The sequence below is a fragment of the Lynx rufus genome, unplaced genomic scaffold (genome assembly GCF_022079265.1).
Source record: "Lynx rufus isolate CCGP_SWC_20201006 ecotype Redwood Valley unplaced genomic scaffold, mLynRuf1.p SCAF_7, whole genome shotgun sequence".
Taxonomy (NCBI): domain Eukaryota; kingdom Metazoa; phylum Chordata; class Mammalia; order Carnivora; family Felidae; genus Lynx; species Lynx rufus.
The window spans coordinates 91,648,816-91,671,734 of record NW_025814889.1 but is presented as its reverse complement, the minus strand read 5'-3'; the positions used below and the strand labels follow the sequence as shown (position 1 = coordinate 91,671,734).

General features: G+C 40.7%; 1 protein-coding gene across 2 annotated transcripts in view; it reads left to right on the top strand.

Annotated features, from left to right (window-relative positions):
* Nucleotides 1-22,919, top strand: part of GRIP1 (glutamate receptor interacting protein 1) — a 404,358-nt gene that overhangs the window by 216,103 nt on the left and 165,336 nt on the right. For both annotated transcript variants that reach the window (XM_047066969.1, XM_047066968.1), the window contains exon 2: nucleotides 257-337. In XM_047066969.1, the coding sequence (XP_046922925.1) occupies nucleotides 257-337 (81 nt within the window). The remainder of the gene's footprint in view (nucleotides 1-256; nucleotides 338-22,919) is intronic.

Here is a 22,919-nt window from a genome sequence, read left to right as displayed (position 1 = left end):
TGATCCTGACAGTCCTAAGAGGTAGATGAGAAAGTATCTCTCTCCCTCTTTTATAGGGGAGAAAACCAATGCTCGGTGCATTTTAAATGACTTGCCCCACAGCTAAGCCAAGGTTAACACTCTGATCTCCTGACTCTTTCTACCATACCATACCATATCACCTCTCTCTGGCAGAAGGATTGCAGTCCATTAAAAAATCTTCACTGCATTAGAAACTGGATGGAAATTAACCAAACGCTTCATTGTACCTTTGCAGATGAGAGCCCCTACACTAAATCCGCCAGCCAGACAAAGCCGCCTGATGGAGCGTTGGCTGTGAGGAGACAGAGCATCCCAGGTTAGACCAGACTGTTGGATTTTTCAGCTGTTTTACTTTTGAACCCTGTTATTTGGTGATCCTAAACAGTTCCAACTTGGTAATAAAAATCAATGATATTTCATAGGGTATAGACTGCATTCCACCCAACTTGTTCGAAGGATATTCATAAAAACTAGACTTTGGAAAAGCTTGCCAACTTGTGAGAAATCATCCGATGTGCAACTCCTTGGTAAAATGACTTGGAGTTATGTCAGCTCTCACTCATTTACTTACTCTCTTCTCTGTTTTCAGGGGGTGACTTTCACGGCAGCATCTATTTCTTTATTGAGACGTACAAGGCAGAACAAAGGGTTCAAAATTGCTGTGGCCGAACATATATATATTCTGAATAACAAATTACTCCTTTCTTCTTATCTCTTTGAACCTGGATTTACTTCCACTGGGCAACTCTTGTAAAATTCTGGGGCTTTGTCTCGTTAGGAAGCTGCGATTAGGATTCCTATGATACAATAAGTGATACCTGTTTTTTTCAAAAAAACCATTTTGGACAAATATCTTAAAAGCCTTACCCCAACACTTCAATGTTTTTGAAGCTTTGAATTTGAGAATGACACAAAAGTTGTAAAAGAGGAAAAAAAATTCAAAATATTACTCAAAATTTATAAAGCTAGTTGATTTGTGAAAAACCTCTTATGGAAGTAACTATACTTAAAAGAAGGGTTAAAATAATTAATACACTTAGACATTTATAAAAATAATGCCTTTATATATTTTGTACAAGTGAATTGAGCACAGCTAAATCTTAGCTATGGGATTTTAGAGCATAGCATAGTAGTTTAACAATTCAGGAGAAAGAAAGCAGTGTTTTCCAGTATTTCAGTTGAATGGTTTAGCAAATCTGTCAGTGAATAGGGGAATTTTTCCATTTGAATGAGAGCAATATGAGTCCAGTTTCTGAGCAACCCTGTTCATGATTATTATTTACTTTTATAAGAATGACATGTGGTGATTTTTATTCTTGCTGTGAAGGCTTAGATTCATTATGAAAGTACATGGCTTGTGAAGAGCCATATTGTGAACATGCTATATACATCCTTGTCTGGGTGTTTTGAAGATTCTAAAGTAATTTGACTTCTATAATTAGATGGCATCACCCAGTGCGGAGATTTCTTCTATTCCATCCCATAAGCCCATCATTCTTAGTGCTGATCACATTTAGAAAAACTACTGTAGTCAGCGATGGGCTGTGTTCTCTGCTTTCTCCTTGTCAACAGTAAGGAAGTACCCAAAGTTTGAAGTTCAAGAATGCCAGTTATCCATCAATTCCTTCTTGGCTTGTCTACATTAGCTAGTATGCAATACTCTTCTCTTGGGAAGAGTGAAGGGACTTCCTAGTGTCCTTTCCCCTTTATGTGATATTGAACAAAAGCACTGACTATAATTATGTTTTCTTTTCATGGGTTCTCTAGTGTTACTAAATTATAACATGTTTGAGGGTCAAACTTTTCCCTAAAGTCATTAAGTAGTTTTTTAAGTTACGCGCTAGGTACAAAGAAGTCGTTCATCATAATCCTTAGCTCATGACATATAGTGATTCTTCATTACAGAACTTTTTCCTTTAGCCCTCCTTATATCAATTTAATTAGAACCACGAACCTATTTTGTAGGCTTCGTGGGTTATTTTCTTGGGGTTTCAACATGGACAGACACCTTTTTGTTGTTCTTTAATGAGGTAGCAGCCAGAAGGGTTGGGGATCCTGAAAATTTTCTTATTTAGAATAGCCCAAGAAGAAAGTCATCACCACCCAGAGGGCTAAGAAACCAAAGTGGTTAATAGCTGATTATTACTTACTATTATCGCAAGGAGAAAATTAAGGGACTTCTTAGAAACCGTTTCCTGACTGACTTCTAATACTTGGAATTCTGAACCTGTACTTACTTGACTTTTCTGTCTTACTACTTACAAGAACCTATTCTTGTTCTGGGTGGGGGGGAGGTTGTAGGGGGCATCCTCCCTTGATCTTAGGCCAAGAGGTCACTTAAGGAGAGATCTAACCCAGCATCCAGAAGTCTTAACCAGTCACCTACTATGTTTACCACCTTTACCCCATTACCCCTACCCCATGAGAAAGAGATACACAGAGGAAGAGGCAGGGGGAAATGCATGGCCTTTATTCATTGCTGGAGCTTCAGCTGAAAAATCCTGAAATGTTCTCTGGATGAACTCCATTGAACCACACGGAGCATAAAAGCAAAATGCAGGTTTACAGCCTTCGTTCCTTCCTCCTGTGCTCCCCTGCCAATCTTACTTTCCTCAAAGGTGTTTTACCACCTTGGTAGCAAGGAAAGATGTGTCTAGAGAAAAACGCAGCAAGGAACTGAAATGAGGCCTAAACAAGAGCGTGGCTAATCCAGCAGACCCTGGATCTTCTCAGCGCAAAGGTAACTCTTAGGGCAGACATAGCCTTAGCCCTAGGGCCATTTTGCTGCCCCAGGCACTATAAGCAAACACAAGGAAACTGGAACCTTCAAGGAGCTATGGCTTTCCTCACATCTACCCCCAGACTTCACTCTCAACCATCCAGTGATGGTGATGATCACTCACGTGAGCACTTTCTCTGATAGAAGGGGTGAGAGGTAGTGGAGGAAAAGTGTAAGGTAGGGAAAGCCATCTTAAACTTCTCTATCCAACTTTTATGAAAGCTCCATTCTTTGAAACTTAGTCTACAAATGTAGACCTGGGGCTTCCTGGAGTAAATATTTATATACGTATACATAGATGAGATTTCTTAACATGGGCTCCACTGTTTTCATGGCATAATAAAGAGTAATGTGTAATAAGTCTGTCCCAAAGAAATAGCCTTGAATGCTAACAGAAATATAATTTGCTTTTTATTCGTATTAAGATCCACCACCCCGTCTAAACTCAATATTACTACAGCAATTATTTTATACTTCACAAGTCAAATATGTATCTTTTATGAAGTGACAGTTCTAGCTGTAAATCCTTTCATTCCTTTCCTTGTCCTCCATTTCTCTTCCCAAAAACAACAACAAAAAAAGAGGGAACGGATTAAACATCCTTTAGGAGCAATGTACACTTGCTTCGGATAAAGGGGAAATGCATTATTCATGTTATTTGGAAACTTGTCATTTTAGCCATCTCTCTTACGACACTAAATGTGTAGGAACAAAAAAGATTTTTTGGCCTTTCATGAGGCTTTTTAAAATTTTAATAATGATGACAGTAAAAAAATGACATGAGTGTCTACGACCCTGAAGTTTAAATTTAGATGAAAGATCTGTTAAGTCTATTAAGAAGTATTAAGGAGGCATATCTTCAGACTCATTTCTGCCCATTTTTTTTATCAAAGAGAAGATGATTTCCAAGTACAAAGATATTTTGAAGTAACAGGTTCTCTCACACATCTGTTTATTAAAAACAATCTGTTGATCTGTTCCCCTCAGTCTGACAGATTACTAGTAAAGTTTACCACTTGAAGGTTGTGTCCAAATTACTAAAGGAAATCTGTACTGATTCTTAGTTTAACACATTGTGCAATAATTTATGGTTTTACCCACTTAGAGATGAGGCATTTAATTATGTATGTCCAACATGAATGACGGGAAAAGATAGGATACTGCTATAGACCTCAAGGCTTAGAGTTAGTGTGTTATTTATTCGACATGCTTCCTCTTTCCAAGTAGGATAGCTTTCTTTTATTATGCTAGTCTTCACAAAGATTCCTGGGCAATTCACAAATACAAGAAGCTGTCAAGCGTTTCACATCCATTGTATTTGCAAACTTGGTGCCCCGGGAAAATGATCTTAACTCTGTAGCCAGAATGAGCTACAAAAGTTTGTGTAAGATTTCTGTTTTTGCTCCTAGAATATAAAAAAGACACTTATCAACTTGGCCATAATGGAATGAAGTCTATATCAGTCATTCTTGCTTCTCACGTTTGGGTGTTTGCTGGGGGAGTAAAAACACGGAGCTGAGTCTGAAATGTCCATTAGCCTCAGACGTATACACCCAAGCTGTTTAGAATACATCCAGGAAGGGTCAACACCTACTGGAAAATCAGTCTGGTAAATCATACAGGGACATTGGCACCACGGAGAAGCTGTCAACCTTGAATTAAGAAGGAAAGGACAAGAATTTTAAAGGTTCTGCCCTCTCTGTTCAGCATTTCCCTGCCTTTGTTAACACACAATTTGACACTTCATTGGTCAAAATCTTCATTATGACAGCATATATCGTGTGACATTTACACAGGATTTTACAGCTATGACATTGCTCAGGTGTATGAAGGGCATTTACTCTGGTTGGGGCTGGTTCTCCTTTCTTCCTTTTGGTTCCACCCTTGAGTTCCTCCAAAAAAGTGGGCAAGTCTCACAGGTGGTAAACTAAAGTCAGCTGAATCAAGCACGTATGAGGCATCACACAAAAAAAGGCGCTGCACAACGTATCCATATATCAAATCATCACATTGTTCACTTAACTTGTCAATTACATCTCAATAAAGCTGGGAGGGGAGAGGTAAAGGACCATTATATTTCCAGTGTATTCTCATATGATTCAGAAAAGAAAAATTGATCTGTGTGTGTGTGTGTGTGTGTGTGTGTGTGTGAAGGAGTATTTCATAGTGGTCCTGCAACTCTTCTATAATTTTCAAATTACTTCAAAGATAAAAAGTCAAAAAATGGGGCGCCTGGGTGGCGCAGTCGGTTAAGCGTCCGACTTCAGCCAGGTCACAATCTCGCGGTCCGTGAGTTCGAGCCCCGCATCAGGCTCTGGGCTGATGGCTCAGAGCCTGGAGCCTGTTTCCGATTCTGTGTCTCCCTCTCTCTCTGCCCCTCCCCCGTTCATGCTCTGTCTCTCTCTGTCCCAAAAATAAATAAACGTTGAAAAAAAAAATTTTTTTTAAAAAGTCAAAAAAAAAAAGAAGAAGAAGAAGAAGAAAGAAATGGTAGCCTGGTGCACTAATGCTGCCCAAAGATACTGAGTCAAACTCTGGCGTTAGTGAGCTAGTGACCCATGCGGGAAAATACCAAGACAAGCACCTTTGCTACTCAGTCAGGCTGTCCCTGTGTCCTCAAAACATCCATCGGGGCCAAGGTAAGGACAAGGAGGCTTAGGTCCGGGGTGTGCCCTACCAGAGCCCCTCAGAGTCCACAGCAAGAACACAAAACAACAGGGTTTACCAGCATTCTAATTGTTGCATTTTTAAGAAATTAGCAGAACTATATCACGTCTTTAGAGGTAAATGGCTAAGGTGGTAAAGTCCAGAGTCTTGGGAGCTGCACATGTGTCTGAGATCCTGTCCACACCCCCACCTTTGTTTTGTCCATGGTACTGTATCTACCATTCTCTGAAATTAACTGCTCAATTTATTGTTTTTTCTGCTTTCTCAATCCCTCACTGAAACGTAAGCGACTGGAGGGCAGTTGCTGTATATGTCTTGTTCACCAGTGTGTGTCCACTGCATAGAGCTAACAATGCCAGGCAAGTGGTAGGTATCCAGTCAATACTTGTGGAATGAATGAGCAGGCAGAGATCAGCAGGCACGTTTTCTCTGTGCGGTCTGTTCCCTCGTGACTAATACGCTTCCTTTACAAAACGAGTGTAACAATCTCTGTTTACCATATATTTCCTGACTCCTTGAATATGCTGTTCAGGCGAGCCCTGAGGCTGCTCCAAATATGGCATTTCTAAGGAAATCATCTGCTGCCCAAGACTAATGAATGGAATATAGGTCAGCTAGAAGCTAGAGAATTTTAAAGGCCAGAGGTCTCCCTCCAGCCTTATGTGTTTCTGTCTGAGCAGACAATATCTGTGCAGTTCTGGAACACTGAAAGTTTGAGCAGAATTTAACAATACAAGTGGCAAGATGAGAATGATTCGTTCAAGTGTTCTGCTGTAGCAAAGAGGCTAAAACTGACGTGAAAATAGCCAGAGTCTATAAATAGAGTGGTGCAAGGCAGAACTTATTACTTAATATGGCAGGTACACATTAAATATTTCCCCCAGAGGGGCGCCTGGGTGGCGCAGTCGGTTAAGCGTCCGACTTCAGCCAGGTCACGATCTCGCGGTCCGTGAGTTCGAGCCCCGCGTCGGGCTCTGGGCTGATGGCTCAGAGCCTGGAGCCTGTTTCCGATTCTGTGTCTCCCTCTCTCTCTGCCCCTCCCCCGTTCATGCTCTGTCTCTCTCTGTCCCAAAAATAAATAAACGTTGAAAAAAAAAAAATTTTTAAAAATAAAAAAAATAAATATTTCCCCCAGAGAACCGATCCACATGGCCATGTGGCTGGTTGTACATACTGACTTCTCAAATAACACTGGGCAAAGCCAGCCAGCCTGATTTGTGTTCTCAATGCTGCCGCCTTCATTAGCAATTCAAAAAATGGCAGTCTATTACGTTTGAACTCCTCTCACACCTTAGTAAACATGGATGAAATATAATGAAGTGGTACATATGCAGCAAACAATCTTTAAATAATAATTCTCCCAGCGTGCAATTTAGGGGGAAATCATTTGTCGCGAGTTAGTACTGTGCCTCGATACTTCCCGAGTCCCCCTGTGCTATAGGAGTGGTGGCATTTAGTCAATGTCACGCCCTGGGTACACACAGTAAGCTCACGGAGTGACCGCATGACCATGATGGCCAGCACAGCCTCCCAGGGTCTGAAGAACATTTTACAAAGAGGCTCAAGGACATGTGTGCGGGAACTGCGAGGAGCAAGTCTTTTCCCTCTACCCCTTTTGCAGCGAAGAAAAATTAATTCTCCCAGTTTCCAAGTTAGGGAGGCCTTCAATCAGGGTTTTTAAATTAAATGACTTTAGAGAATTAGGCTGGGTGAAAGTTGTATTGATTGATTGGTGCTAGGAATAGCCAAGAACCGTCTTACGCAATTTACTGTAGAATAGGGCAGTTGGGCCCATCAATACTCCTTTCTTATGGTTCAGGCTTACCTGACTTAGAATAGCTTCCCAAATTTCTGCCGCTCCCATGTTCCCCTCATGATGTTTATTATATATCTGTGTTCTACCTGTACTATAATTCATGTGCTTTTCAGTAAATTTAAATTGATTTTTTTCCTTAGCCTTATCCAAACCTTTGTTATCTGTGCCTTGAAATACTAATGGTATTTTTCTAACATAAATTTTTTTAATGTCTAGTTCTGAAATGGTTTTAAAGGCATCTGTGTCCTCTCAAATACACCCATTAATGTTTACATATACCATACTTGGAGAAGCACCAGCTTGGAATGAGAGTCTCCTCAGAAGACATGACTCCAAGAACCCCAGTGCTGTGTACTTTGTTGGTAGATTGATAAGTAGTCGGAGATTCAATGTGCAGAAACAGGTCATCTGAATGGGAGTGGAAGGCATTTGGGGCTTTTGCTATAAAGTGAGAAGAAATACTGAAATAGAAAGATGAGGTTGAACAGTATTAATCCAAAGTGTAGGGAAAGACAGGAATGAAATGATCATAAGAGTAGCCTAATCTAGAAAGATAAAGTGAGGGAAACTATAGATAATTATAAGAATACTAGTTGCCGTTCACTTCATGCTATGCTTCAAGTATTAGACTAACCATGTTGATAAATATTGGTTTTTTTCTTCCTCCCAGTTTACTTCAGGAAGTAAGTTTTATTTATTCCTCTCTAACAGACGAGCAAACTTAAGTTTAGAAAGCTACAAAGACTTGCCCAGCATCACAGGGTCTGGAAAATAGTGGAACTTGGGTAAAGCCTAAATAAAAATCAAGTTCAACCAGTGTCCTGAGCAGTGTGTAAAAGGAGAAGGTGGTGGACGGGACACCTGGGTGGCTCAGTTGGTTAAGCATCTGACTCTCAATTTCGGCTCAGGTCATGATCTCACAGTTTGCAAGTTTTGAGCCCTGCGTTGGGCTCTGTGCTACAGCACAAAGCTTGCTTGGGATTGTTTCTCTCCCTCTCTCTGCCTCTCTCTCTCTCAAAATAAATAAATATTTTTTTAAAAAAGAGAAGGTGATGGAGAAAGCCCATAATGAGTATGAGGTGTAAAGACTTTGACTTCTGCAGGCCAACTGAGCCTCTGCTCAGAGTATCCAGAAAACGTAAGATGTCCATCTCAGTCGTGACTGACTGGCGCCCTTCATTAGATGGAGGTCAGTGAGTAAAGGCTGAAGTCATGGGGATCATACCATTATTTCTCTTAGTAACAAAGGGCCAGGAGAAACTGAGGAAGAAAACTGGCAGTGCCTTCAAGCTGTGCTATAATTTCTTCTATATACTTGTGGTTTTCAGGGCTTCCAATTCAAAGGAAAAAATCAAAATTGGCCAAGAAGTCTTTAATATAATTGTTCTTAAACTGGCAACTCCATTACTCTATAACTTCATGTTTCCCTTTTAAGACTTTGGAACAACACTGAATAAATGGAAGCAATCACTTTAATCTGTAGCAGAGCATATAACCTCGCAAAGAGGTTTCTAAAATCAGTACATATATATCCCCCATTATCAGATTAAATGCTTAAAGACTGACTCCAAGCAATGTGCTCCCTCTCTCTCTATAGATAGATAGATAGATAGATACACACACACGCACACACACACACACACACACACATACACATATATACACACACACACACACACACACACACTTTAAATTCTTTTAAAATTAGACATTCTTACACATTCCTAAAGCCTATTACTGAATTAGATGTTAAACTGATGTTATAAGATTTCTCCTTCATAATTTTGGGGGGAAATACTTTATAACACCTGCCAAATCTCTTTTTTTTTAGGAGTTTGATTGTACCTCTGGTGCTTTCCTGTTTTCTGCATAGGATGTAAACTGTTGGCACATGCTTTTTACCCTTACATACTTGCATACTTGCATTGCTTTTTTTGGTTTTCTCCAGCTAAGCTTTTATTTGCTGGCTAAATCCATTATAATTAAAGTGATCTCTCATTTCTTTATTTTGAGTTTTTATCAAAACGGACCCTTATACAGTCATTCAACATTTAATCATTCAACAACTTGTTGGGCACCTACTATGTGCCTATTACTGTTGCTGGTGCTAGGAATATCCTATAAGCCTCTGTCCTCCTGGAGTTGGCTTCCTGGTGGAAAAGACATATATTCAACAAACTGCCTAACATAAGGTCACACAATGCTAAGTGCAATAAAGTGAAATAAACTCGTATAAGGAGTAGAGAGTGGTGGGGGCAAAAAGATATGGGCTGTGCATTTGAAAGGCAAGTCAAAGATGTCCTCCTGGAGGCAGTAACATTTGAGGGAGCCTAAAATGAGGAGCAAACCACATAATGGTTTGGAGGAAGTAGACTGTAGACCAAAAAAATAGCAAGTGCAAAGGCCCTGAGGTCAAAACTAGTTTGGCTAGTTAAAGAAACTGTAAGAAATGAGGTCAGGGGTGCCTGGCTGGCTTAGATGGTAGACCATGAAACTCTTGATTTCAGGGTTGTAGATTCGAGCCCCACATTGGGTGTAGAGATTACTTAAAAATAAAATCTTCTTTAAAATAAAGAAAGAAATGAAGTTGGAGAGAGAGAGACAAAAGTAGGTTCTGTAGAGCTTGTAGCCAAGGTAGGAGTTTGGAACTTATCCTTAGTGTGACAGGAAGCCATGGCAGGGGCTGAACAGTTGAGGTACAATATAATTTTCTTTAGAAAATCTCTCTGGCTTCTATATGGAAAATAGACTTTAAGAAGACAAGAGCAAAAGCAGGGAGATCAGTTGTCATTGCAGTGTGTCAGACAAGAAATGGCGGTGACTTGGACCAGGATGATGAAGGTGTAGGTATTGGAAAATGGGCAAGTTTTGAAGAAAGACCTCAAAGAACCCGCTGAGAAATTAGATGGGGAATGTGAGAAGAAAAGATGTGTCTAGGATGAGTCAAAGGTTTCTGCTCTTCGTTGGATAAACAGCGGTGCCATTTACTGAGACAGAGAGCCACTGAGGAAGAACTAAATCAGCGGGAGGGGGAGTAGAGAACTCAAAGGAGAGGAGAGGCCAGTGGAGATAGAAATTTTAGAGTCAGCAGTCATATTTACATCCCTGGGGATGAGTGATGGCATTTAGGTGGTGCAGATAGATTAAGGTGGGGTCCAAGGCCTGAGGCTACAGCACACCAGCCTTCAGAGGTCAGTAGTGAAGGGAGTTTCCACAGAAGACATGGAGAAACAGACACGGTAAGAGGAGAACCAGGCAAATATGCTGTCCTGGAATCCAAGCCAAGAACACCATGTCACTGAGGGGGAAGAAACAAACTGGGCCAAATATTGATGAAAAGGTGAATAAGATGATGGCTGAGAATTCACCGTAAGATTCCTCAAGAAGAAAGTTTTTAGTGACTCTGACTGGTTTTCATAAAATAGTATGAGCCAAAGGCCGATCTGAGTGGGTTGAGGTGAGAATAGGACTTAAGTTAACAAAGGCAGAGAATGTAGCCAATTCTTTCAGCCTTTCCAAAGAAGCTATCAAGAGGAGTAGAAGCATGGGACAGTAGCTGGAGAGAGCATACGGTCCTGGGAGTGCAGGGGCTCCTTTTTCAAAAACTATGGGAGAGGAAACTGCGCCTTTGTGTGCTGATGTGGTTGATCCAGTGGAGTGGGAGAAATTGACACAGGAGGGAGAAAGGATAAAAGCAAACACAAAGTCTTTGAAGAGGCTAGAGGGAGGCCATCAGCATGTAGTGGAGGTGTTAGCAGGAAGCAAGGCCAACAGAGTCCAAGGGCACAAAGGCAGGAGGATGGTCGATTTCCTGCTGAGAGGATGCGTGAGTCCTCTTCTGATGACTATTTTCTTAGTGAAAGAGGAGGGGAGGTCATCACAGAGAGTAAGGAAGGGAAAGGAATGCTATAGGCTGGCAGAGAGAGGAGGTGTCATTTCAAAGCTTGGGGGGAGTGGATTGCCTAGGGCAATTTCCAAGGATTACCATGCAGTCCTGTAGATCTCCAACTAAACAGAACCTTCTCTCTTACAAACCCTGCCTCCTCAAATCAAAACAGGCTAAAATGAACTTACCCACCTAATGCTGATACCCCCTGTTGCCAGCTTATAGACCATTTCCCCCCGGGGAGCTCTCCTCCAACTTCTTCCTTCCACGATCATTTCTTTTTATGAACACCCAGAGCATTATGTGTTTTTATTAAACTTTTTGGCAGTTTAGCTCATCCTGTTTCAAGCTGCTCTGCAATTATTTTTCTGGATTCCAGACTTATCTCTAATTTGAGATTAGAGCCCCTTAGATTCAAGAAAATGTTTCTTTATTAAAATTGCCTCCACACTGTTTTGCCCAGCAGGATTCATAGCTCAGTGGAGTCCATGTGGGTTGTGTGAAAGACTCCTTGCATCACTTACCTTAGGATCTGATCGCCATTATACATCAAACATTACAAAATAATGAGATGCGGTGATGAGTACAGCTCATTATACTCTTACTGCTCTTTCTCTAATAAACACTTAGACCTACCACACTCACTTGTATGTGCGTGCGCACACACACACACACACGCACACCTTTTTTTCTCTTTTCCTCTTTCAATATAGGAAACTAATTTCTGCTCCAATATTTATAGAAACAGGAAACTTACTATCTTAAAAGGTAGACCCACTTTTTTATATCTCTACTTGTTAGGAAGTATTCCTTATGCCAACGAACTGAAGTTTCCCACCTCGTACCTCTACCCATTGGCTCTTCTAATTCTCCCGAACATCCTCAGGTTTTCAAGTATGTTCACGCACCTGGTCATCTCTCCTTTGAGTTGGTGTTGTTTGACCAGGGAAAGCATGTTCGTTCCTCCAGCCCTGTCTTCTGTGACGTGTTTGCCACACCCTGGTAGTCTTTCTCACGTTTGTCAATGCCCTTTACCGTTTGTGGCCCAAACTGAACCTTCTCAAGCTGAAGAGAACAGAGTGTAAGAAAATCATTCCCTTCCCGATCTGGATACTCTACTGGATTAATGTAGATTAAGATTGTATTTTTAAATGAAATAGTGATGTTTGTTTATACTGAACTTGCAATTGTTCTCATAAACTGACCCTATGAGTTAGGCTTTCTCCCTTGAGAAGCAGCACTCTGTGTAATGCAGGGCAACACTGTACCCTTCATTCAGTTGTCTGTACATTTACTTCTATTACATTCAACTAGTAAGATTTGAGAAGAGGAGCGTAGGAAGGGTACTAACAATTGTTGGGCATCTATCATGTACCAGTCTTATTTATTCAAAACAGATAGCTCATTATCTCGATTTTACAGAGGAAGAAATTAAGGCTCACAGAGGCTTAAGTGACTTGCCCAAGTTTATCCAACAACAAAGCGGGTATTTGAATATAAAATTACCTTAATCCAGGGCCCCTCATCTTTCAGGTACATACTCAGCTCTCAAATGATTCAGCTCATCTTTGCAACATGATGCAAATAGTCTCTCTTCCTGCTCATCACATATATTTACCACTCTTCTTAGCAGTGAATTAACCACAAATTTGATAAGCATCTAACAATGTTAAAATTCGGGGGCATAGCAGTACCACGGACAGAACTCTGAAACACCCCACCAGAAACATTGACCTTCCCCCATTAATACTGATTTGCAGGCTTTGGGTAACCTGTTCAGTGAGCTTCAAAACCACAGGCTTTGAGTTCACAGTACTCTGTTCTGTCCACAGGTGATCATGAGAGATCTTTCTCAAAGCCCACTGACAGGCTCAAGTATGTATTTACCTTATATTATTTTTTTTAATTTTTTAATGTTTTTATTTATTTTTGAGACAGAGAGAGACAGAGAATGAGCAGGGGAGGGTCAGAGAGAGAGAGTGAGACACAGAATCCGAAGCAGGCTCCAGGCTCTGAGCTGTCAGCACAGAGCCTGATGCGGGGCTCGAACTCATGGACTGTGAGACCATGACCTGAGCCGAAGTTGGACACCCAACCGACTGAGCCACCCAGGTGCCCCTACATTATATTATTTTTATGTATATATGTTGATTTGTATGCCTCACTTTTCAGTGGTGTAGTAACCCTTTCTAAAATTTTGCTAGGACATCCCTTAATCCTAGACGTCTATGGTTTCCAGAGCTCTTCAGTGTAGGAATTGAGATGCTCACTCGTTCCTAGTCTTTTTGGCATATCTTTGATTTTTATCTTCATTTCATTATCACATCTGCACATTCTTTCAATTCTGGGGGAGGTAATCTATTTGACTCTATGAAGCTGCTTAGAATATATTTTTAAAAGCTAAGGAATTGCTTTAATATCACTTCACCCACCTTTGGCGTAAGTTTTCTCGTACATTGATTTTAAATTCGATCTTTTTTAGATTAAGACCATTCTAGAAGCCACTGGAGATGCATCATTGGAATTGAGTAGCTCAGCATTTCACCATGCCAAAAGTAACATTAGACCAGCTTCTACCAGCAGTAGACTTCTTCCCCATGTTCTTGTTCTGGAGAACTTGGAAAAATTCTTCTAGTTTGTCCGTAACACCTCCTATAGTTCTCACATGATAAAATTGTCCATATTACAAAAAAGCATATCCCAGAACTATTCTTTCTAGAAGCCCACATGAAGGTGGTAGTAATTCTGGTGGCAAGAACCCCTCTTCTGCTCTCAGGAACAAAAAACAAAGGGGAAAGATATTAGGAGTTTACAAAAACAAACAAACAAAAAGGAAATGGCAAATACTTAAGTTATATACAGTGCCAACAGGATACAGGAAAATAGAATTATATATTGTTGGTAGGAATATAAATTTCTTAGAAGACACATTGGTAGCATCAATCAAAATGTTTAAAAATATATCTGGGGTGCCTGGGTGGCTCAGTCAGTTAAGTGTCCAACTCTTCATTTTGGCTCAGATCATGACCTCACAGTTCATGGGATCAAGCCCTATCAGGCTCCACATTGACAGTACAGAGCCCTTTTGGGATTCTGTCTCTTCTTCTCTCTCTGCCCGCCCCCTGCTTGTGCTGTTTCTTTCAAAATTAATAAGCATTTAAAAAATTAAAAATATATATCCACTTTTCCCACCATTTCTGGGAATATATCCTACAGCAGTCCTCATCCTTGTGCACAAATATGTAACCATAAAGTTGCCTACCTATAAGATGTGGTAACTTTTGAGAATTATCCCAATTCTATAAAGAAATGCTTTGAAAAAATGTCAGTGGCCTCCCAACAACCACTGTCACTATCACTCACTGCCTTTGAGATAGAGAATCATTAGCATTGGAGGAGGGTGACTCTGGGGATAGTAAGGGACCTCTCCCAATTCTGATGCCTCACTGTTGAAAAGTGGGAACTGAGACTCCCTTCAGTCAGCGATGAGTGGACAGGTGATGTGTGGTTGAAAATGGGCAGGACTGGAAATAATGAATAGCAAATCAGTATGTACAGAGATGTTCACTGAAGCGTTGCTTATAGTGAAATATTGGAAACAACCTAAAATACCTATCAATTAAAGAATGGTCAAACAAATTAGGGCACAGCCATTCTAAGAAAAAGTACAAAACTGCTAAAAATATGAAGTAGACCTATAGGCCATATCATGAAAAGATCTCCAAGATATAGTGTTATGTTGAAAACAGAAAGTTATGGTGTTGATTATTCCAGTTTAGGTAAATATTAGTGTCTGAAAAGAGAATGGAAGTTTTGACATAAATGTTGACAGTGGTCTCCTTTGAGATGAAAGGAGGAATAGAAGGCACCCTCACTCAGGCTTTGCTCCATATGCTTATGTATCACTTGACTCTTATGCTAGAATATGTAATAACCTGGGTAATTGTTGTAAGTACTGTAATGACAAGCATTGTGTGGATTACAGCTACCTGGCAGAACTATATCTAGGTAGGCACACCAGACCCAACCCTGCAGATGGAGAAGAGAAGGAGGGATCTCTGACAGCTGACACTGCAGAGTCAAGAACCTTCTAAGTATTTATACATGTGTCAAGGAGACCATCAGCAAAAGAGAACAACAAAAATGTGAGGTTGTCACCATTCATATAAGTAGGAGAAAATCGAAGATATGAAACAAAAATGATCAAAATATTTTATTCCTGTAGAAAAGGGGTCAATGTGTTCTTCATGATCTCAGAGGCATAACTGGAGCTCCTATGTTGGAGGTCACCAACCAGCATCACCCCATTGGCTCAGGGAAGCCTATAGACACATTTCTTCAGCCAGCAAATACCATGAGGCAATGACTGTTGCTCTTCAGTGTATTTCATGCCCACACCACACCCTCCCACCCAGGTTGCCACAGCCTGTTTCATTCATTTATTGCATCCAGTTAACACCTGCATTTGGAGTTTTGACCTCTTCTATGAGGGTAAGTTACAGGAAATCAGATTTGGAAGCAACTTAAGGTAGAGCATAAGTTTAGAAAAGCAATATACATTGCTGGTTAGGAACACAGGCTCTGGAGTTCACCTGTCCTGTTTAAATTCCAGCCCTGCCACCTACTGCTATGTGGACTTTGCCAGGTTATTTAAGTGTCATGCTTATGTATCAGTTTTCCCATTGTATGAAATGGGAGAGTAATGAAGACTAACAAAGTTAATGCATAGAGAGCGTCTATATCGTTTTTTTATTGCTAGGTAACAGTATTACCACAGACTTAGCAGCTTAAAATTTTCTGTGGGTCAGTGGGGCTCCTGGGTGGCTCAGTCAGTTAGGTGTCTGACACTTGGTTTCAGCTCAGGTTACATGGTTTGTGAGACTGAGCCCTGCATCAAGCTCTGTGCTGATAGTGTGGAGCCTGCTTGGGATTCTCTGTCTGCCTCTCTCTCTCTGCCCCTTCTTCTCTCTCTCTCTCTTTCTCTCTCTCTCTCTCTCTCTCTCTCTCTCTCTCTCTCTCTGTCTCTCTCTGAAGAATAAATAAACATTTTAAATTTTTTATGTGGGTCAATAATCTAGGTACAGCTTCTTTGGTCTTCTCATAAAGCTGCAATCGAGGTGTCAGCCAGGGCTGCAGTCTCATATGGGACTCGACTGGGGCAGGATCTGCTTCCAAACTCACTCAGGGTGTTGGCTGAATTCCATTCAAGGCTTCAGTTTCTTGCTGGCTATCAGCCAAAGGCCACCTTCAGCCCCAACATGGCTGTCTGCTTCCTCAAAGCTCATAAGGGTACGAAAGCCTCCAGGTAGATAGTCTTACGTACAAAATCACGTACGTGTAATAGCATACATGCTGGCACCTTTGCCATATTCTACTGGTTAGGTACGAGTCGTAGGTCACATGCACATTCAGGAAAAGGAGCAACACAAGGGCTCATGATCAGGAGTTAGGGATCATAGAGGACCACCCTGTAATCTGTCTGCCACAGCATACTAAATTAAGCTTAGTCCCTATAAGGTCTTTGATAAATGTAGTGTTTACTCACTCATTGAAACTGTCTGAAGAAGACATAGATAGCTTTCTGAGAAGATTAGTTTCTCACACTGGGAGTATTCAGACAGGTGCTCGATGCTGATTATAGGCACATAGTGAAGATAACCAAATGGATGTCGGTCTTGAACTTGCAGATCATCTGTGATGTAATTCAGTCACCAGGCAAGGTGAAGAATGGCCCTCCTCCTTCATGGTCTCCTCCAGCATCTTCCTGGGTTCATTGCTGCTTTTGTTTTTACATGCTAGCTTTTTCATTTTTACTTGTCTTCACCTGTATACAAATGGGAACTAGAGCATCCTGTATAATTTTCTCTGGGAATTCTGAGTGGCTTTGGTCCCTCTTCAACAGTCAATCTTTAGGAATGGGGTGCGGAGAAGAGAAAGAAATATATTTTACCTTTACTAAGATTGGTAGACTCTCAGGCCCTATATTCAGCTTCTCTCAAAACTCTGAACAGGTTTGTATACCTATACTTCACAGTAAAGGCTGTATAACATTCCTGGGTGTTTCCCAGAAGAGAGAAAGATGACAGATTGGATTTCCAGGTTCTCTCTAGATCTTGCTGCTGACAAACAAGGGTTTCGACTTGTCTGATTCACTCTCCAGCTCAGTCACATGCCTCTGTTCTTTGTATAGAAGGCTTGTTAAATGTGAACGTCCCGCGTGGTAGCCCAGCTTTGCAAGAGAAAAGATAAGGCAGTTCCACTGTGGTAGCACATAATTCAGAAATGTGTTTTGTTTTTTTTTTTTATGCCTGAGAAGTTACTGATCTAAGACATATAGAGCCTTTCATGTTGATTTCATTAGTGCATCTACCAATCCTATTTCTGCACCGAGTCTCTGAAGAATGAAATGACTGAAGTATCATATGTGCCATACATGCAGACATCCAAACACACCCCGAGTCATGTACACACCAGCTCTTGACCCTGTTGTGATGGGGAGAGTGGATGGGAGTGATTGAGGCACTCTCCAGCCATGCTAGTAACTAAATATTAGAAATACGATAACCATAAAACATCCCTGTTATTTCCTTAATTTAAGCAATTTCCCAGTAGAGTGTTGAGGCGCTAATTGCTTCTGCACTTCTTTAGTTGACAGATATGTCCTTTTTCACCTGGGTAAGAGAAGCAATTATTGTAATGCTCTCCTGGGCTTGGTGAGATATCCTTTAATGGATTTTAAAGGCATTGGTAGGGCACTGTGCTTTTAAAAAGAAACTGTCCTTTGCTCTGTTCATACTTGATAACATGGGTGGGTATTGTATTCAGACCACATGATGAATCTGTTAAAGGAAAGTATGCAATGGGGCAAAACAGAGGCTCGTAATATTTTTTTAGGAAATATGTATCCAGATTTCAGACATGAGAAAAACACATTCGTATGTGTGTGTATATATCACTGGTTGAACAAAAATTAAAACAACCCAAAAAGAGTAGGCCTTTCCTTTAGATATTCAGCAGGGCATATTTCTGAAGGATTTTAACACAAGGTTGTTATTTTCTGGAACCGGTGTGGCCTTCCAGATGAGGAGTTGGCAGGTCCCTAACTCAATACAAACCAGTGAATATTCTTTCACCTGTCAGGTGAAAGTGACTTTCACACTCTTTGAACTACAGTTCGTTTTACTGTTTCATACTTACATTCAAGAAGAAAAAGAAGAATAGTCTTAGTGCGTTTTTGTTAGAATTTGGAACTTTTTTTGCCACGTGTCACTTTGGCACCTCGTCAAGCCAAGACAGCACAAGTGAACCAAAGCGATGTAGTAGAAAGAAGGGAATTTAAGGTTAGAGCACCTGGTTTTAAGTTCTAGCAAATGATTTGCCTGATAGGGTATCCTTAGGCCAGTCACCTAATCTTGGAAGGCTTCTGTGTTTTCATCCCTAAGACCCTAGGTTTCCGTGAGAATCAAATGAGAAAATGTGTGCGCCTCTATGAGGCAACCCTTTAGGTGCTATTTGGATGTGAGGTTGTGTTATCCTAGGAAGACCTAGGTTTTTTGGCACCTGAAGCTCGTGCAGTTCGAGGGGAGGCAACTCTAAGGAAAAGAATCCAAAACTATCCTTTTCAAATTTTACACAACCATGCAACCATGGGAACTCAAGGAACCAACTGCAGATATGTTTCAAGCAGTTGTTTCCTAATTGGCCCCGGACGAGAACCCTTCCCCTTTGTCTTGCTAATTATTCCTAATCATACTGGTTATGATTTTTCGTTGTGTAGGGTCTGAATTTCTTACTAGAATATAAATTCTTTGAGGGCAGGGACCAAGTCTGTCTTGTTTATTGCTAGAAGGCAAGGTGCCTAGCATTTTGCAAATTGTCAATAAATATGCAATGGAAGGATGGAGGGAGGGAGAGTGGGAGGGATAGACAGGACTAAAACATTTCATATTCGGAGTGAAGCTACAAGGCAGTTGGGTGAGGTTGTGTTCCCTACGGTGATTGAGGTACTAATATAAAGGACTGAACAGAGAAGAAACAGTAATGACTCTGGTTTGTCTGTTCATTCCCTGCTGCTCACCCTAACGGGAAGCCTGTTCCCTTGGGACAAGAATATAGTTGTTTCCCACGTGGGGCAGAAGAAAGAGTTGGACCAGGAGGGGGGCTAGGAGAGCAGTCTGTTGTCCTCGTCAGAGTGGAGGAAGCCAAAGGTAGGATGTGGGAGCTGTCCTTGATGTGGGCAGCACAGCCTCCTTGTGTTCTGAATTGCAGTGAGGTCTCAAGAGGGTTCCAGTAAAACTCAAATTCACTGCAGCCCTGCTTCCTAGCTTCTCCATGGAGAGTCTACGGGGCTCCCTTGATGCCTTGCTTTCTTGGTTATCTGCAGTGAGTGCACTATTAGTTTTCCATCTGGTCCTTTATTTGAAATGGATCAAGTCTTATAAAACCAAAGAAAGCCAAATAAGTGCCTATGACATCTGTAACAAAATGAGAGGGACTGATTCACTGGCTTGCTGTCATTCTGGTGGCTTGGTGTCTGCTTCAGGATGGCCTTATTTTTCAGCCCTTTTCTCAGTAGTATTTCATTACCTTCTTGTATCCATCGTTTATCAATTACTTTATGATGAGTCTGAGCATTTCTAGCATGCAGTTATATGAGGAGGCAATTGTCGTGTACCGAAAACAGATACAAAGTTCTGCATAACAAACTAATTTTCAAATTTCCGTTTCCTAATCTGTAAAATCTATAAAATCCTATCCTCTTCACAGAGTTGTACTAAAGGTTAAATGAGATCGTGGATATGAGAACATTTTGAAAAGTATTAGCTGCTTTAAAAGGATGGATAATCTTAGAAGGTGTCAGAAATATTTTCTTATTTTAATTTCGCTATGCAGTCAGGTTGTCTAGCTCGTGCTGGACTCGTGGGTACGGAGGTATCCATGGAAGGAGGAGGCCACGCAAGCGTAGCTCTAAGTCCCACTTTGCCCTGATTATTTAAGAAGTCTAATTTCTTGTCGAAGTTTTATCATCCGTCCATTTTCTTTTCACACTGAATGAGACCCCAGTTGTCTTTGAAGCAGCTACAGTGCCTAAGCAGCGTTTAGCATCCCCATCCTGGGCATTGACTAAGCTACCTAACCCATTTATGACTAGCTCTCGCTAGCTGCCTGTGCAGCCTCACCTGACATCTGTCTGTCTCAGATGTCCTTCCTTCCCAGAATGCTTCTTTCTTGTCACCCCTCAGCTGGACAAGACCTATCTCTCATACCTTTTGTTCAGCTAGACTCCCAGACCAGGCCAACTGATCACTCTAAGCCAATCCTACACAGTAGCTCTGGCTTTTTATATCTAAACAGCTATGCAACATAAAACACTGGTCAAAAGGACATCTAGAAAGACACACAAAAACCCAGCCATATCTTATTAATCTGCTAAGCAATTTTTGGTACCTCTATATCTCCAACTATAAGATGGAAATGATAGTAATATCACAAGAAAATCACCTGCAGGATGAACTTCAACCTCCAACTACACATCTGTAACCTGCAGGAAGCTTTCCTAGGAGCACACGTTGAACTGTTATTCCTCCGGCTCCCAGGCCATTCTGTGGACCAAAAACACTTAATTGAAATAATTAGTGTAGACATTCACCCCTTAGACATGTAGAATGTGAGCTGCAGAAAGGTGAAGGCGGTGATTATTGGTCGTTGAAATGCCAGCACAGTCTGGCAATAGTGGAAGCTCAAAAATATTTTTGAACCAAAGTGGCCCACGAGTAGCTACAAGAATGCAGTTAACTTCTCTAGGAAACCAGTGAAAATCAAGGTAGTTTCAAAATTAGCTGCGCCAGTCGTTTAACTTGTAGAATCCAGTTTTCCACTGTGTCGACAACTTTGAAAATGTGATGACAACCGCCTACAAGTAAAAAGTCACAGATGGAGAGTTTTTCCCAAAGAAAAACTGCCAGGAGCTCTTAAGACAAGGGCATTTACCGCATCTTCTGCACAGTCCCTCTTGCTGGTCCTTATGGATTCTCAGATATAAATGTCTACCACATAGGCCAGCCTGCTCAGGAAGAGAGGAAGTTTCACTGAGGTGAGTCACTTCCTGTTTTTGGTATTTTGCATATGGTTTCATTTCAATTATTAAATGACCACAAAGGAACATATGAATGATAGGTTTGGGCATTATGTGCTATTTCATGACCCCTCCCTGATATGTGCACAGATTGTGAAATATCAGCCTAGCAGATATTCTGTGATTTTCCTGTGGCTCAAATATGATGCAACTTAAGATCCTCATGGTGTCTTGAGTACAGGAATGTGGTCCAGAGTGATGTGCCCATGAATTCCCCTAAAATTGTATACCAATTTTTTTCTTGTTTTTTTTTTTTAGTGTTTATTCATTTTTGAGGCACGGAGGGGCAGAGAGAGACAGGGACAGAGGATTTGAAGCAGGCTTTTCGCTGGTAGGCTGACAGCAGCAAGCCTGATGTGGGGCTTGAACTCTCAAACCGTGAGATGGTGACCTGAGCCAAAGTTGGACTTTCAACTGACTGAGCCACTCAGGTGCCCTAAGCAAAACTTTTCTGGGGAGGAGGCCCATGGATTTCATTAGATTCTCAAAGGAATATATGACTTAACAAATGGTTAAATACCACTGCTAATTATCTTGTCTTCTATTCATAGCAATCAAAATACAGTAGAAGATTGGTAATCTGCATACCTGGAATTTTTTTATATCCTACTAATAACAACAATAATAATAGTAATACTATGACTAACATGTGTATTGAACACTAAATATGTGGCAGGTACTATATTAAATATAATAATTATTATTAATATAATGTATATTAGGTCATGTGTGACATACTATATTTGTGCCAGTTTCTATAATAAAGTAATATCATAAATTCCTTATAAGAATTTTATCACAATTTTCACACCACCCTAAGGGTAAGTACTCTTATTACCCCTATTTTAGAGATAAGGAAGCTAAGACCCAGAAAAATTCAATAATTTGTTAATAAGTTGCAACACTGGGAAACTTAATAACACATTTTGACAAACCATTGATTTTGAAGAAGTGGGGAACTGAAAGAATTCTAGTTCTGCCATATTTTAAAATCAAGGATTTTTTTTTCTTGATGCTTTAGGAGACATGTGGCATCTGAATCAGTTACACCAGAATCCACATCTCAGCTTTATCTATTTTTAAATCCTGATCTATTCATCACATAATTTCAGGGGGCTCAGATTTTTATATTCGGTACTACATATTTATATATTCTCTTTCTCTTGAGGTGCTCTAAGAAACATACAGATATTAATCCAGCTGTCCCCATCACTGTGTAAGATAAATACAATCATAATTTTGTTTCACATGAATATTTGTGCTGGGTAATATTTATGTGCCGTACATCCCTGTCACTAATCTAACTTATGCTCAGATTCCCAGGGGATGAAAGAAATTCTGGTACATCCTTCATGTCACCACACAGAGGTGGAAAGTGCCAGAAGACCTTTCTCTGCAAGTCTGGGTGGCAGGAACCGAAACTGAAAATGCAGCCATTCATCACAGAAACCCAGCTTTGATCCCAGCAGCTTTGCTGAACCAGGGGTTGTTAGGAGGAAACTTGAAATGAGTATTGGAAAAAGCATCTGCTTATTTCCTGAGGGGGATAAACTTCCAAGTGACACCACTAAAAATAATATATAGATAAAACTGTAGTGTGAGCAATAATATCCTC